Genomic DNA, 17188 nt, shown 5'->3' with positions numbered 1-17188 from the left:
AGACCCTTGCTTTCATATTTGTCCAGGAGGCGGGACCTCATTTAAAAGCACTGATTCTGGAGCCGGGGGTCAGCCCGGGCTCTGACCCCGAGGTAGCGGTTTAGTGGGAACGGTGAACGCCCCTTTCCCAGGCCTGTGGCATCTGGGCGGTTCCTGCAGGCGCTGCCTGTCACTGCCTCACTGTTATTGCAGTTTCGCGATCCCGAGTACGGGGAATGGTTTGCCTACCTGAACCGAGAAGGGAAGATCGCCCTCACCATCAAGCGGGGGGGGGGGGGGGGGGTCCTTTCAAAGGTGAGTGGGGGAAAGGGCGGGGCCTAGGGGCTCGGGGCACTCGGCTGCCCACGGCCCTCCAAACCCGCCTTCCCGCCTCTCCCCGCAGGCTGCTTCCACGTGCCGCGGTGCCTCGCCATGTGCGAGGAGATGCTGAGTGACCTGCCGAGCCGCCTCGCCCCGGCCTCGGCCCCGGCCCCGGCCCCGGCCCTCAGCGCCCGGTCTCTGCCCGCCGACCCCGCCCGCCGAGGCGCAGAATAAAGCCAAGCCTGCTCCACTGCCCTTGTGTGTGAGCGTCTGTGGGGTGTCGGGTGGGGGACCAACCACCGCCTTTGGCTGGAGAGCACCTGCTCGCCCTGCCAGTGACCCGCCCCGCGCGCTGGACCCTCCCACCCTGCCAACAGGCCCGCCCCGCGCCGGGGTCCGCCCGGCCATTGGCCCGGCCCGCCCCGCGGAGAGGCCCCACCCCGCCCTTGGCCCTCCCTGCGCATGGCCGAGCGGCCGGGAGGGTGGGCCCGGCGTGCGGGCTCGGCGGCGCGCACTTCCGGCCGGTGGTCGGTTCCAGCGGACGCGTCATCTTCCGGCGCCGTCCCCGCGATCCCGGACTCAGCCACAGCCCCAGCCACAGCCCTGGCCTGGCAGCCCCGGCGTCTCTTCGGAGCGCGGTGGCAGCTGACTGCGTGTTCACGACCCGCTGGGAGCCGCGAGTCCCGCCGCCGTTATGAACATCCGCAATGCGAGGGTGAGGGGCTGGGGCCGGAGGCTGTCCGCGCCGCGTGGGAGCGGGGCCCGGTGGCCGCGTGCGCGTGCTCCTGAGGGGCCCGGCCGATCACCGGGCCAGCCGCCCTGGGCGCCCTCGGCCGCCCGGCGCGGAAAAGTGAAGGCCACGTCCCCGTGGGGCTGGATCTACCCGAAGAGGAGGCCGGGGGAGCCAGGGGGGCAGGGCCGGGGCTGCGAACTCTTTCTTTCCGATGTCGGGTTTCCGTTGGATGGTGTCGGGGAGCTTCCTGGAGCTCAACGTTCATTCCTGGAACAGTCAGTTTTTGCACAGCGGCTGTGGGCCAGGCCTGTGCGGAGACAGTCCCAGCGCCCGCCCAGCCCTGTGGGGGGGCGGGGGTCGCTGAGTAGACAGAGCAGGGTTCTAACACGACCGAGGCCTACTTAGTCACCGCAGCCCCCGGCCTGACTGCATTCCACTGCCCTCCTCTCCCGCAGCCAGAGGACCTGATGAACATGCAGCACTGCAACCTCCTGTGCCTGCCCGAGAACTACCAGATGAAATATTATTTCTCCCATGGCCTTTCCTGGCCCCAGGTGGGCAGCTGTTGAATTTGGGGATGAGGGAAACCAAGCCAAGGAAATTCCACCCTGGGTCGGCTTGGGACGAGCCGGCGAGGTCGTGAAGAGTCCGGGGGGCGCATGGGTCAATGAGGCCCTGAGTGTTTCCGGCTGGGGTGGCGGGAGATGGATAGGAGGCACCTTGAAGAGGGGCGAAGAACAGGGCCAAGGTAGGGGCAGTATTCCCACCTGTGTCTGTCCACTTCTTCTGGGTTAAGGAAAGGGGGCACGGTGTGATGTGGGAAAACCAAGCCACTTGGCCTGGAGGTCAGGAGCTGTCACTGAACTCGCTGCCCGATGGGCTTCTGTCTGTCATGCACACAGCGACAGGCAGGTGCTGGGGCCAGGTGTCCGATAAGGGCGCCTCCAGCTCTGACAGGAACTTGTTTTCTGCCTTCTCTTTCCTCCCTGTCACCCAGCTCTCTTACGTCGCTGAGGATGAGAATGGGAAGATTGTGGGGTATGTCCTGGCCAAAATGTGAGTCACCAAGGACGGAGGGACAAGCCTGGTGCCTGACCTGGGGGTGGGGGGAGGAGGGACACCGACACCGCACGCGTCTGATGGATGCTGCCTGGGTTGGGTTGGGTTTGGTTTTTTTGTTTCGTTTTGTTAATTAATAGACTGTTCCTTTAGTTCAGTTTCCTCTCACATTAACATCTTGTGGCACATCTGTTAAAATGGGTGAACCGATACTGTTACATTACTGCAGAAACCCATAGTTACATTGTTTTACTCTTTGAGTTCTACGTTCCATGGACAAAGGTATAACAATGTATCCGATACTATAGTATCAAACAGAGTAGTTTCACTGCCTGCCCTCCCTCCCTCCCCTCTCCCCGGGAACCACTGATCTCTTTACTGTCTCCATAGTTTCGCCTTCTCCAGAAGGTCATATGATTAGAATCATACAGTGTGTAAACATTTCAGACCACCTTTCACTTAGTCATATGCATTGAAGTCTCCCCCCACGTCTTTTCATGGCTTGAGAGCTCCTTTCTTTTTAGCACTGAACAGTATTCCATTGACACTGCACATGTCTTTTGGCTGCTGCCTGGGGTTTGGAGAGTCCTGGCTCTCCCCCGTCCCGGGACTGGATGCACTTTGGGGTTCACGCCTAGCCCGTCTCCTTTCTTCTTGCTCTAGGGAAGAGGGCCCGCACAATGTGCGCCATGGACACATCACCTCGCTGGTGCGTAGGGCCCACCCAGGCTCTGGTGGGGGCGGGGGCGGAAGTTAGTTGGAGCCGCCCCGAGGTCCCACTTTTCTCCCACCAGGCTGTGAAGCGTTCCCACCGGCGCCTTGGCCTGGCTCAGAAGCTGGTGGACCAGGCCTGCGGAGCCATGATCGAGAACTTCAATGCCAAATACGTCTCCCTGCATGTCAGGAAGAGGTGGAAGCCAGGGCCGAGGGAAGGGGGGTGGGTAGGGGGATACTGTCTGTTTTGTTGGGTTTTTTTTGAATTTTCTTTTATTTATTTTTATACAGCAGGTTCTTATCAGTTATCTATTTTATACATATTTGTGTATATATGTCAATCCCAATCTCCCAATTCATCCCACCACCACCAGCGGGGATACTGCCTCGATGTGGATCTTGGGCTGCCTTGGCTTTTGGAGAAGATCGGGAAGTGGGCTTAGTGGGGAGGGGGACCGGGAGGAGGGGCAAGACCTGGATGTGCTGTCCCTGCCTGGCCTCGTCTGTACAGCTCAGCAGTGCCTTATTCCCCTGCAGTAACCGGGCCGCTCTGCGCCTCTATTCCAACACTCTCAACTTTCAGTAAGTAGATCTACATTTTTCTCATGGAGTGGGATGGTCCCCAGGTCTGGCTTATCCAGGTGGCTGAGATGGGCTGAACTACCTTCCAGGCAGGGGCGTGAGGGCGGCTAGGGCTAGCTGAGATGGGGGAGCGGGCTGTGGACAGCACTCTTGGGGGCAGAGCACCTGCCTGCTGCAGGCTGCTTGAGGCATGTCGCACTTCTGGAGGACGCTTGGTGTTTCTTGCTTGATGCTGGTGGCGGCTATGCTGGAAGGGCAGCACGGTGAAGAGGTTCGGAAGCAGAGACAAGGGCCCAGGACAGGAACAGAAGCCAAGGAGCAGAACTGAGTCACCAGGCACCCAGAAGCATCTAAGTGGGACCAGAAGAAAGGATAGATCTGAGCACGTCCGCACAGGAAGGGCCAGTGGCAAGAGCAGTGGAGGGATCTAGAGCCCTGGGTGTCCTAGTGGATGAGGCTGGGTCCACTCAGGGATGTGGCAGTCTCTGTGTGCCCAGCGCAGGACAGAGAGAGCCTAGCAGGGAACTGCTCTGCCCAGTACATTGTGGTGAAAGCTGCTGGAAAGTGAGGCTGAGATGGGCTGTCCATGGAGGGCCCACTGAGACAGCGTCAGCTTCAGCTTGGTGGGGGACGAGGAGGGACTGTTGGGAAGGGAAGTGGCCTCCGGGCTGGGTATTTGAGGCAGGATCTTTGGCCTGGATGCAAATGCCTCTGGTGGTTGACAGTTCTAGGGTCTTAAGGCTGGCAGGGCCGTTCTGGGCCATCCAGACTGGCTCCCTTTTCAGTGGCAGGGTGCCCAGGTCTGCATACACACCTCCCAGCGCAGGCTTGGCCCCTGAGCTGCTCGGGCTAGGGGCCATGCTGCCTGGTAACGACCACCAAGAACAGAGGCCCAGGCAGCAGCACCCCTCCCCGGTTCCAGTTGTTAGGTATACGAGCCAGCCATGCATGCCCAGGAAGTGACAGGGAGCAGGGCAGGGAGGGGAGGGGAGGGGACTGCCAAATTCAGGGCTTCAGTTCACAGGAAACCACAGACACAGATCCTTGGTGGCCAGGTTAGGGATGAGGGGCAGTGGCAGGATGCCAGGGCTGGGGGGCAATAAAGGAGCTGGGTGCTACTTACTGTTGGAGAAAGCAGAGGGAAGACCATGTTGGAAATGTCTCCCAAAGGGTCCTTGGGGGGGGCAGTGACACCCTGCCCCACTAGCAGATGATGCCAGAAGGCTGAGGAGAATTGCCCCCGATTTGGGTTGCCCTCCTTCTCTCCACCTGCTGCCCCCAGGATCAGCAAAGTGGAGCCCAAATACTATACAGATGGAGAAGACGCATACACGATGAAGCGGGACCTCACCCAGATGGCCGATGAGGTAAGAGTCCTGCAGGTAAGAGTCCTGCGGGGCCAGGGCTGCGGTCCCCAGGCAAGGCGAGCAGGGGTGGCCTGGGACAGTTGGAGGCTGCGTCGCCAGGAGTCCTGGCCCTCCTCACCTTAGCTTCTGTAGCTGGCAGGCGGGGAGCCAGACCTTGGCAGGACCTTAACGAAGGCCATCGGCCCAAGATTCCATTCTCCGAGGAAGAAGCCCGTCCTGCCCAGAGGCTGCTGTGAGAGGAGAGGGAGGAGGCCCCTAGACGTGGCTGGCCTCCAAGGCTCGGGGTCAGACAGAACCGGGCTGAAGAGAAGTCAGGGTTCTGCCCAAGGCTCCTCGGGGGCTAGGGCCGTTCAGAGGGCTCCACGGCAGCCTCGTGAGGGAGCCATGATCACCTCCACTTTACAGGAGAGGAAACAGGCCCAGAGGCCTGTTTAGGTCTTCTGTCCATTTTTGGATTGGGTTGTTTGTTTTTTTGTTGTTGAGCTGCATGAGCTGCTTGTAAATTTTGGAGATGAATCCTTTGTCAGTTGCTTCATTTGCAAATATTTTCTCCCATTCTGAGGGTTGCCTTTTCGTCTTGTTTATGGTTTCCTTTGCTGTGCAAAAGCTTTGAATACATATTTGTGTATGTATGTCCCATTTGTTTATTTTTGTTTTTATTTCCCATTTGTTTATTTTTGTTTTTATTTGCATTACTCTAGAAGGTGGATCAAAAACGATCTTGCTGTGATTTATGTCAAGGAGTGTTTTTCCTATGTTTTCCTCTAAGAGTTTTATAGTGTACGGTCTTACATTTAGGTCTTTAATCCATTTTGTTTATTTTTGTGTATGGTGTTAGGGAGTGTTCTAATTTCATTCTTTTACATGTAGCTGTCCAGTTTTCCCAGCACCACTTATTGAAGAGGCTGTCTTTTCCCCATTGTATATCCTTGCCTCCTTTGTCATAGATTAGTTGACCATAGGTGCATGGGTTTACCTCTGGGCTTTCTATCGTGTTCCATTGATCTATATTTCTGTTTTTGTGCCAGTCCATATTGTCTTGATGACTGTAGCTTTGTAGTATAGTCTGAAGTCAGGGAATCTGATTCCTCCAGCTCCGTTTTTTTCCCTCAAGACTGCTTTGGCTATTTGGGGTCTTTTGTGTCTCCATACAAATTTTAAGATTTTTTGTTCTAGTTCTGTGAAAAATGCCATTGGTAATTTGATAGGGATTACATTGAATCTGTAGATTGCTTTGGGTAATATAGTCATTTTCACAATGTTGATTCTTCCAATCCAAGAACATGGTATATCTCTCCATCAGTTGGTATCATCTTTAATTTCTTTCATCAGTGTCTTATAGTTTTCTGCATACAGGTCTTTTGTCTCCATAGGTAGGTTTATTCCTAGGTATTTTATTCTTTTTGTTGCAGTGGTAAATGGGAGTGTTTCCTTAATTTCTCTTTCAGATTTTTCATCATTAGTGTATAGGAATGCAAGAGATTTCTGTGCATTAATTCTGTATCCTGCAACTTTACCAAATTCATTGATTAGCTCTAGTAGTTTTCTGGTGGCATGTTTAGGGTACTCTATATATAGTAGCATGTCATCTGCAAACAGTGACAGTTTTACTTGTTCTTTTCCAATTGTATTGCTTTTATTTCTTTTTCTTCTCTGATTGCCATGGCTAGGACTTCCAAAACTATTTTGAATAATAGTGGTGAGAGTGGACATCCTTGTCTTGTTCCTAATCTTAGAGGAAATGCTTTCAGTTTTTCACCATTGAGAATGATGTTTGCTGTGGGTTTGTCATATATGACCTTTATTATGTTGAGGTAGGTTCCCTCTATGCCCACTTTCTGGAGAGTTTTTATCATAAATGGGTGTTGAATTTTGTCAAAAGCTTTTTCTGCATCTATTGAGATGATCATATGGTTTTTGTTCTTCAATTTGTTAATATGGTGTATCACATTGATCGATTTGCGTATATTGAAGAATCCTTGCATCTGTGGGATAAATCCCACTTGATCATGCTGTATGATCCTTTTAATGTGCTGTTGGATTCTGTTTGCTAGTATTTTGTTGAGGATTTTTACATCTATATTCATGAGTGATATTGGTCTGTAATTTTCTTTTATTGTAGTATCTTTGTCTGGTCTTGGTATCAGGGTGATGGTGGCCTCATAGAATGATTTGGGAGTGTTCCCTCCTCTGCAATTTTTTGGAAGAGTTTGAGAAGGATGGTGTTAGCTCTTCTCTAAATGTTTGATAGGATTCATCTGTGAAGTCATCTGGTCCTGGGCTTTTGTTTGTTGGAAGATTTTTAACCACAGCTTCAATTTCATTTCTTGTGATTGGTCTGTTCATATTTTCTGTTTCTTCCTGGTTCAGTCTTGGAAGGTTATACCTTTCTAAGAATTTGTCCATTTCTTCCAGGTTGTCCATTTTATTGGCATAGAGTTGCTTGTAGTAGTCTCTTAGGAGGCTTTGTATTTCTGCAGTGTCTGTTGTATCCTCCTTTTTCATTTCTAATTTTATTGATTTGAGTCCTCTTCCTCTTTTTCTTGATGAGTTCGGTTAATGGTTTATCAATTTTGTTTATCTTCTCAAAGAACCAGCTTTTAGTTTTATTGATCTTTGCTATTGTTTTCTTTGTTTCTATTTCATTTATTTCTGCTCTGATCTTTATGATTTCTTTCCTTCTGCTAATTTTGGGTTTTGTTTGTTCTTCTTTCTCTAGTTCCTTTAGGTGTAACATTAGATTGTTGATTTGAGATTTTTCTTGTTTCTTGCGGTAGGCTTGTATAAATAAAAACTTCCCTCTTAGAACTGCTTTTGCTGCATCTGATAGGTTTTGGATCGTCGTGTTTTCATTGTCATTTGTCTCTAGGTATTTTTTGATTTCCTCTTTGATTTATTCAGTGATCTCTTGGTTATTTAGTAACGTATTGTTTAGCTTCCATGTGTTTGTGTTTTTTACATTTTTTTCCCTGTAATTGATTTCTAATCTCATAGCGCTGTGGTCAGAAAAGATGCGCGATATGATTTCAATTTTCTTAAATTTACTGAGGCTAGATCTGTGACCCAGTATGTGATGTATCCTGGGGAATGTTATGTGCGCATTTGAGAAGAAAGTGTAATCTGCTGTTTTTGGATGGAATGTCCTATATATATCAATTAAATCTATCTGGTCTATTGTGTCATTTAAAGCTTGTGTTTCCTTATTAATTTTCTGTTTCGATGATCTGTCCAGTGGTGTAAGTGAGGTGTTAAAGTCTCCCACTATTATTGTGTTACTGTCGATTTCCTCTTTTATAGCTGTTAGCAGTTGCCTTATGTATTGAGGTGCTCCTATGTTGGGGGCATATATATTTATAATTGTTATGTTATTTCTTCTTCTTGGATCGATCCCTTGATCATTATGTAGTGTCCTTCCTTGTCTCTTGTAACATTCTCTATTTTAAAGTCTATTTTATCTGATATGAGAATTGCTACTCCAGCTTTCTTTTGATTTCTATTTGCATGGAATATCTTTTTTCATCCCCTCACTTTCAGTCTGTATGTGTCCTTAGGTCTGAAGTGGGTCTCTTGTGGACAGCATATATATGGGTCTTGTTTATATATCCATTCAGCAAGCCTGTGTCTTTTGGTTGGAGCATTTAATCCATTCACTTGTAAGGTAATTATCGATATGTATGTTCCTTTTACCATTTTCTTAATTGTTATGTTTTTGTTTTTGTAGGTCCTTTTCTTATGTTTCCTACTTAAAGAAGTTCCTTTAGCATTTGTTGTAGAGCTGATTTGGTGGTGCTGAATTCTCTTAGCTTTTGCTTGTCTGTAAAGCTTTTGATTTCTCCATCGAATCTGAATGAGATCCTTGCTGGGTAGAGTAATCTTGGTTTTAGGTTCTTCCCTTTCATCACTTTAAATATGTCATGCCATTCACTTCTGGCTTGTAGTGTTTCTGCTGAGAAATCAGCTGTTAACCTTATGGGAGTTCCCGTGTATGTTATTTGTCATTTTTCCCTTGCTGCTTTCAATAATTTTTCTTTGTCTTCAATTTTTGCCAATTTGATTGCTATGTGTCTTGGCGTGTTTCTCCTTGGGTTTATCCTGTATGGGACTCTCTGTGCTTCCTGGACTTGGGTGGCTATTTCCTTTCCCATGTTAGGGAAGTTTTCGACTATAGTCTCTTCAAATATTTTCTCGGGTCCTTTCTCTCTCTCTTCTCCTTCTGGGACCCCTATAATGTGAATGTTGTTGCATTTAATGTTGTCCCAGAGGTCTCTTAGGCTGTCTTCATTTCTTTTAATTTCTTTTTCTTTATTGTGTTCTGCAGCAGTGAATTCCACCATTCTGTCTTCCAGGTCACTTATCCATTCTTCTGCCTCAGTTATTCTGCTATTGATTCCTTTTAGTGTATTTTTCATTTCAGTTATTGTATTGTTCATCTCTGTTTGTTCTTTAATTCTTCTAGGTGTTTGTTCTTTAATTCTTCTAAGTCTTTGTTAAACATTTCTTGCATCTTCTCAATCTTTGCCTCCATTGTTTTTCCGAGGTCCTGGATCATCTTGATCATCATTATTCTGAATTCTTTTTCTGGAAAGTTGCCTATCTCCACTTCATTTAGTTGTTTTTCTGCGGTTTTATCTTGTTCCTTCATCTGGTACATAGCCCTGTGCCTTTTCATCTTGTCTACCTTTCTGTGAATGTGGTTTTTGTTCCACAGGCTACAGGATTGTAGTTCTTCTTGCTTCTGCTGTTTGCCCTCTGGTGGATTAGGCTATCTAAGAGGCTTGTGCAAATTTCCTGATGGGAGGGACTTGTCTAGTCCATCTTTAAATATTAGAGTTTTTTCAGTCTCATTGCTAGAACCTCTTGTTTATTCATTCTTTCCTCATCCTTTAGGTAATCTCACCCATTCCCAGGGGGTCCTCTACAATACTATCTCTATAGCCTCAGGCTGGGGATTTTTTGTTTTGTTTTGTTTTGTTTTTTGCTGCACCTGCGGCTTGCAGAATCTTAGCTTCCTAACAGGGGATTGAATCTGGACCCCCTGAAGTGGAAGCGTGGAGTCCTATCCACTGGATCGCCAGGGAATTCCCAGCCCCAGCGTTTATATATCTGTGCCAGATCCCTCCCTTGGGCTCCTCAACCTGCATATCCAGCTTCCTATCTGACGTCACTACTCGGCTGCCCCCAATTCATTAATTCATTCCCTTGCCAAATATCCACTGGGTACCTACTCTGTGTCGGTCACTATGGTAGGGACTGGTGTACAATGCTGAATAAAATGCACTTGGTCCCTGCCCTCATGAAGTTTACATTTAGTGGTGGGGGTGTGAGAAAATAAGCAAGAAAACAAACAAAAAATAGTGAAATCCACTACTTTTTTTGAATTTTATTTTATTTTTTAAACAGCAGGTTCCTATTAGTTACCTATTTTGTACATCTTAGTGTATATATGTCAATCCCAATCTCCCAGTTCATCCTACCACCACTCCCCACCACCACTTTCCCCTCTTGGTGTCCATTCGTTTGTTCTCTACATCTGTGTCTCTATTTCTGCCCTGCAAACTGGTTCATCTGTACCATTTTCCAGGTTCCACATATGCATTAATATAAGATATTTGTCTGAAAACCACTATTTTTTGAATAAAGTAAGCTGCAGTAATAGAGAATGCTTTTAAAAATGTGTGTGCAAGTGTAGGAGGCCTACTTACAATAGCCAGGGAAGATCTCCCTGGAGGTACTGTCATGGAAGCTGAGAGTTCAAGGATAAAAAGCAATCGCTCATGGGAAGAACATTCTAGATAGTAGCAACAGCATGTGCAAAGGCCCTGCTGAGGAAAAGAATGAGAAGTATGTGAAGAACTTAAAGGAAGCCACTAAGGCTGGAATATGGTGATTTAGGGAAAACAGTGACAGTTAATCTAGCCAGAAGGTTAGGAAAGTATCAGATTATCCAGGATGCTTTAAGTCATAGGGAGGATATGCGGGGTTTATGCTAAGAACAGTGGGAGCCACCGAAAAGCTTTAATCCAGGAGAAGCACTTGAGCTGATTGGTATTTTTGAAAGCTGACTCTGGCAGCTCCGTGGAGAATGAGTCATAAAGGGGCAAGCATGGAAGCTGGAAAAAGGACTTTAAGGCTGTGTGAGCTATGGCGTGGCTTGGACTAGGATAGGGGTTGTGGACAGGGTGAAAAGTGGATAGATCAGAAAGATAGTTGGGGGAGTTCCCTGGTGGTCCAGTGGTTAGGACTCAGCACTTCCCTGGTCAGGGAGCTAAGATTTCCCCATGCCCCATGGCATGGCCAAAAAAAAAAAAAAAGGTAGTTGGGAAGTTGAAACAGTGCAGAAGAGTCTACCTAAGAACTAGACCCTGGTGCTATAGAATGTCTGGTTTGAAGCCTGGCTCTGCCACTTCCTAGCTGCATGGATTCGGGCAAATCCATAATTTCAGTGTCCTCATTTATAAAATGACTATAATAATAGGAGTTATAGGAAGTATCAGGATGAAATGAGTTAATATACATAACATTTCTTAGAGCATAATAAGCATGATTGATATTAAGTGTTAGCCATTAATATTAATGATGCATTGGTTATGCAGGGTGAGGGAGGTATCAATGGTGATGCCAGATTTCTAGCATGAGCTGCTGGATGTCTTCTTGAGACACTAGAGTAGCAAAACTTCAGTCTTGGGTAAAACTGATGTTTTACTTTCTCCATGTCTACTGGAAAAAGTCACACAATTGGGCAGATTGAGCCTATTGTAAAATCCATGATCATAGACCTCAAATGAGACTTCAATATGGCCCAGGAATTTTACTACATATTTTTGGTCAATTCACTCACCTTCCTTCTGCAACCATTTTTTACAACTTTCTCCACTCTCCTCTAACCTCCTACCCCAGCACCACCTCCCACCTGCTCCCACACGTTCAATATTTGACCACAACTCTTATTTCATAGAGAAAATAGAAGCCGTTAGATAGGAACTCCCGTCATCTTCTGGCGACCAAACACACGTATCTTACCCATCTCTACACCCACCCTACCTTCCTTTTCCCCTGCTACATAGGATAGTGGTTCCCAAAGTGTAATTAATTCCCCAGAACAGAACAGGAGAGTCAGCAGTGCCTGGGAACTTGCTGGAAATGCAGATTTGCAGACCCCACTTCCAAATCTATAGAATCACAAACTCTGGTGGAGGAAGGGGCAGCAGCCTGTTTTAACAAGCTCTCCAGGGAATTCTGATGCACAAACCAATGCAAGAGAAGAATGATGCCTCTTCTCATTGAAGGCCATTCCTTTACTTGTGCTTGGATGATGTCCTCCCCTGCTTTCCTGGGAATTTTATGTCATTATCTCTTTTTCCTCACGTATATTCAACCTCTCCTTCTCAACTGGAGCTTTCTCATGCACACTAAAACATGCTTTAACACAACATTGTAAATCAACTATACTCCAATAAAAATTAATTTAAAAAAACAAAACAAAACAAAAAAATAAAACATGCTCAAGCCTTTCTCACATACAAAACTGTCTCTTTCAATCTTTCATCCCCTTCTGGCTACCACAGGATAGTTTTCCTCCCCTCCACAGCCGAACATCTTGAAAGAGTTGTTGCTGGTGTGGGATAATGGGTAGTCAATAGTCTTATGAGACTCCCACTGCTGGTGGGAGGGAAAATTGTTACAGCCATTTGGGAGGGCAGTTTGGTAGTACAGTAACTATTAAAATATAAAAAGTGCAAGCAGTGTCTATTAAAATTTAAATGAGCATTCCCTTCTTGTTGCCTTCTTTGACAGGGTCAGTGTATATAAGGCAGTTTTCTGCAGAATTGTGAGCGACTGGGGAAAAAATAGAAACAACTTAAATGACTATCAGTATAGGAATGCCAAATAAATTATGATACAGTATGTAATATCGGTAGTGCGTTTATTAAAATAATGAAGTGGCTCATTCTATACATCATGTTATACTATTTAATATATGTTTATGTAAAACATATGCACATGTATATATATGTGTGTACATTAAATTATGTTATTATCTATAACATTAATATGTTAATACCCAGAAAAAGGCCAGGAAGGACATGCCAAACGAATAACTATGGTTACCTCTGAAAGGTGAGGAAGACGACCAGGATTGGTAGCAGCGGTCAAAGAGGATTTTAGTCCTGTCTGTAACGTTTTCATTTTTTAAAGGAAAATATATTTATGTATTACTTATATAATTAAAAATCAAATAAAAGAAAGAGTTGTCAAAAAGGAAAGAGTTATCTATACCAGCTACTCCATTTTATCACCTGTCACTCAATTCTTAACCCACTCCAATCTGGCTTTTATCCAGATCATTTCCCCAGAATAGCTCTTTCATGTCGGAAATGACATCTGTGTCACCACATCTAAAAGATAAGATGTTTTCTGCTATTTTACTTGGCCTTTTTTTGTTCTTGGCCACTTTCTCCTTGAAACACTCTCTTCCCTTGGGCTTCCAAGCTCTTTTGTATTTAACAACACATTCTTCTGGCTTTCCACCTACATCTCTGCCTGATCTCTCTCTAACAACTCTGCAGCTTGCCTATCCTTCTCTACTAGACTACAAATTTGTTGAATTTTTTTCAAAGGCTTGCCCTGGATCCTCTTCTCTTCTCATTCTGTACTCTCCCAATAAGTGATTTCTTTTATCATCCATAAGCCATCAACTTCCAAATTTGCATCTCCCATTCCATGGCTATATGTTCAGCTGCATGTTTGATATCTCAATTTGTAACTCTCAAGTCTCCTCAAGTACAATAGGTCCCCCCAAAACCCCTCTTAATCTCTCTCTATCCCCTTAAATCTAGTCCTCTTTCAATATGCCATGCCTTAGTGAATGGTTCCACCATCCATCCAGTTGTGCAAGCCAGAGACCGATGAATCTGCCATGACACTTCCCTTTTCTCTCTCTCTCTCTCTTTTTTTTGGCCACACCGGGTGGCATGTGGGATCTTAGTTCCCAGACCAGGGATCGAACACCGAGCCCGCTGCATTGTCAGCGCAGAGTCTTACCCACTGGACCACCAGGGAAGTCTGTGGTGATCATTTCTCAATGATCCCTGTAATAAAGGAATATAGGTACCCTTTTGATAACAAGTTGATATTGGTGCAGAAATACAATTCAGTCAGAAACTCTATAGTATCAGGGAAAAAACTAAAACTCTCCATTCTCACCATATCACAGAGCATATAAATTACAAGAATAATTACTCAGATGGAAAACTTAATCTTCAAAGTGTTAAGCCTGTGAAATCAAGCTATTTCAGTGGCTGCCTTGTTGTACGAAAGTGGTAGGTGTGGATAAAAGGAGAAGATCCAGAGTTAACAATTGACTAAATGGGGGAGGCAGACAGAACTTTAATACAGTGTGAAAGTGACAAATCACAAGTATACACAGGGTGTAGTGGGAGCACATACAAGGGGCACTTAATCCAACTCTGTGGTATGTGTGTGTGGTGTGGTATATATGCGGAGTGGGGGGCTGTCAGGGAAGATATGCTAGGAAAGGTAACTTTCCACATTAACTGAAATATACAAGCAAGATTTCAGCCAAGCAAAAGGTGGGAGAGGAGGGTGGCAGGGTCTGCAGAGGCTACTATACCAAGGAACAGCAGGGATCAATTTGTTCAGAGACTAGAGAGAACGGCCTCTTCGTGTAACTGAAAGTAGTTCTTTGGAGCAGGATCAGAGAGTAGATTGACTATGGGAGTGGCATCTCCATCCTCCACCCTCCTTCCCTGCACAAAATTTTGATGCTGGAGCGGTGTATGTATGTGAGGGCGAAGGGTTAGGTCATGCAGGTCTTCCCGAGCAAAGGCAGAGTTTGTACTTAATCCTTAGGGCAATGAAGAACCAGGACAAGATGTTTTCCACTTTTTATTTCAAGATAATTTTAGGTTTACTGAAGTGTTGCAAAAGTAGTACAGCAAGGTCTCATTCACTGAACTTCCCTTAACATAAACATCTTACATAACCACGGTAGAATGATCAAACTAAGAAATCAAGGTTGGTACAATACTACTAGCTACACTACAGACTTCATTGGGATTCCACCAGTTTTTCCACTAAGGTCCTTTTTTTGTCCAATCCAGGACCCACATTGCATTGAGCTGTCCAGCAAAGGATTTTAAAGAGGAGTGTGATGTGATCACATTTGCAATGTCAGTTTGAGAGAAACATATTTAGATTTTGGGCAATGGGGAAGGAAAAAGTGAGTCAAGTTAGGAAGCCCAGGGAATAAGCTAGTCTGGCCCTGTTGGCACCCTATGAAAGTTATGATGTAGCCTCTGGAGCTGACACACTGGCCTACCATGGCACATTTAGTTTCCTTTCTGATGTTCCGATATGCTGATTTAGAAACATGGTTTAACTAGAGCATGATTCCACCGGATCACAGTATTCCTTTGTTCTACTACTCAATTTTGGTATGGACACATTGAAGTGAACTGGAAAGAGGATGGGAACTGCAGCTTGGATATTTTTAACTCCAAATGGTTAGAAACATGGGGAAAAAAATAACTATTAAACACTTAGTAGTTGCATTTTCTTTAATGTGGCCTGAAGCATCTGCTTTTGTGAAGTGCCATTCCTTGTGTTTCCCTTTACAAAATTGTCTGAGTGACACTGCATGTCACGAATTGCATGGTTAAATCTCTCTGTGTGCCATTGTCAAAGATAGCTCCGAACTTGAGATTTATATGCTTTGCTCAATCCTTTACTTGCTTGTTTCTGGAACATTCTTAGTTGATGTAGCTGGAAGCGTAACAGCTACGTTATAAAATGAGTTTATTTCTTTTTTATTACCAGACATTTTTCACTTCCTTTTTTTTAAATTTTTTTTTTTGGCCCACACCATGTGGCTTGTGGAATCTTAATTCCCTAACCAGGGATCGAACCTGGGCCCCCTGCAGTGGAAGCACAGAGTCCTAACCACTAGACCGCCAGGAAAGTCCCTCTCTTTCTTTCTTTTTTTAAAAAAAATATTTATTTATTTACTTTTGGCTGGGTTGGGTCTTCATTGCTGTGCATGGGCTTCCTCTAGTTGTGGCGAGTGGGGGGCTACTCTTCGTTGCTGTGCGTGGGCTTCTCACTGCAGTGGCTTCTCTCGTTGCGGAGCATGGGCTCTAGGCACGCAGGCCTCAGTAGTTGTGGCACGTGGGCTCAGTAGTGGCTCGCAGGCTCTAGAGCGCAGGCTCAGTAGTTGTGGTGTACAGGCTTAGTTGCTCCGCGGCATGTGGGATCTTCCCGGACCAGGGCTCGAACCTGTGTCCCTTGCATTGGCAGGCGGATTCTTAACCATTGCACCACCAGGGAAGTCTTTCACTTTCTTTTAATACCATTATTTTTAAGAACTATATTAGATATCAGGAGACCTGCTTTCTAGCCTTGACTTGGTCATCTATTAGCTGTGTGACCTTGGACGAGCAAATTAACTTCTCCTGTTCTCAGTTACTTCACATTAAATAACTACCCTGCCAACCTCATATAGTCAGGTAAAATAATGGATGGACACAAACTTTGCAAACTCTACTGCTACATAAATAAAGGGGGTATTATCCTCGTTATCTACATTTACTCACATCTCTTGATTGCATCCTCTTTTGATTTCCAAATGAGGTAAAACATATAAAATGTCTATGACAGTGTAAGTGAATTCATTCATTAATTCATTTTTTCATTTATTCTGAATTTATGTATTATGTTCTAAGTGCCCAGATCTGCACTATGGATTTGAAGATCAGCAGGAAATGGATCCTGTGCTCTAAAGCTTACTTTCAGTAGAGAGAGAGATACAAGTAGGCAAATAAAATTAATAAAGTGTTCGTTCTTTACTTTTCCACCTAATACTCGTAATGGCACAGGAGAGAGAACCCGTGTCTCCCTGGAGTTTGGGGCATAGCCTACATTAAGAAATTAATTTCTTTGAAATGGAAAGATAACCCATGCTCTTGTATTGGAAGAATTAATACTGTTAAAATGGCTATACTACCCAAAGCAATCTACAGATTTAATTATCAAATTACCCATGGCATTTTTCACAGGACTAGAACAAATAATCCTAAAAATCATATGGAACCATAAAAGGCCCAGAATTGCCAAAGCAATCCTGAGGAAAAAGAACAAAGCAGGAGGCATAACCCTCCCAGACTTCAGACAATACTACAAAGCTACAGTAATCAAAACAGTGTGGTATTAGCACAAAAACAGACATATGGATCAATGGAACAGAATAGAGAGTGCAGAAATAAATCCACACACCTATGGTCAATTAGTCTTTGACAAAGGAGGCAAGAATATACAATGGAGAAAAGACAGTCTCTTCAGCAATGTTGGGAAAGCTGGACAGCCACATGTAAATCAATGGAGTTAGAATACACCCTCACACCACACATAAAAAACTCAA

The 17188-nt window shown here is 45.6% G+C and overlaps 1 protein-coding gene across 5 annotated transcripts; it reads left to right on the top strand.

Annotated features, from left to right (window-relative positions):
* Positions 1 to 276: 276 nt before the first annotated feature.
* LOC101328659 (N-alpha-acetyltransferase 10) lies at positions 277 to 16254 on the top strand. Of its 5 annotated transcripts, none has more exons than XM_033849084.2 (9): positions 277 to 294; positions 383 to 1015; positions 1489 to 1587; positions 2031 to 2089; positions 2756 to 2801; positions 2887 to 3002; positions 3344 to 3388; positions 4671 to 4755; positions 4888 to 16254. In XM_033849084.2, exons 2-9 carry the CDS (start codon positions 995 to 997, stop codon positions 5188 to 5190), a joined length of 774 nt encoding a protein of 257 aa, XP_033704975.1. In that variant the 5' UTR covers positions 277 to 294; positions 383 to 994; the 3' UTR covers positions 5191 to 16254. The 5 variants fall into 5 exon arrangements, with proteins under 5 accessions (XP_033704975.1, XP_073655232.1, XP_073655230.1 ...); XM_073799131.1 differs by having other exon boundaries at positions 3098 to 3388; positions 12822 to 16254; XM_073799129.1 differs by having other exon boundaries at positions 3098 to 3388.
* Positions 16255 to 17188: the final 934 nt, after the last annotated feature.

This window comes from Tursiops truncatus, chromosome X (genome assembly GCF_011762595.2).
Source record: "Tursiops truncatus isolate mTurTru1 chromosome X, mTurTru1.mat.Y, whole genome shotgun sequence".
Taxonomy (NCBI): Eukaryota; Metazoa; Chordata; class Mammalia; order Artiodactyla; family Delphinidae; genus Tursiops; species Tursiops truncatus.
This window is presented reverse-complemented; position numbering and strand designations above follow the sequence as displayed.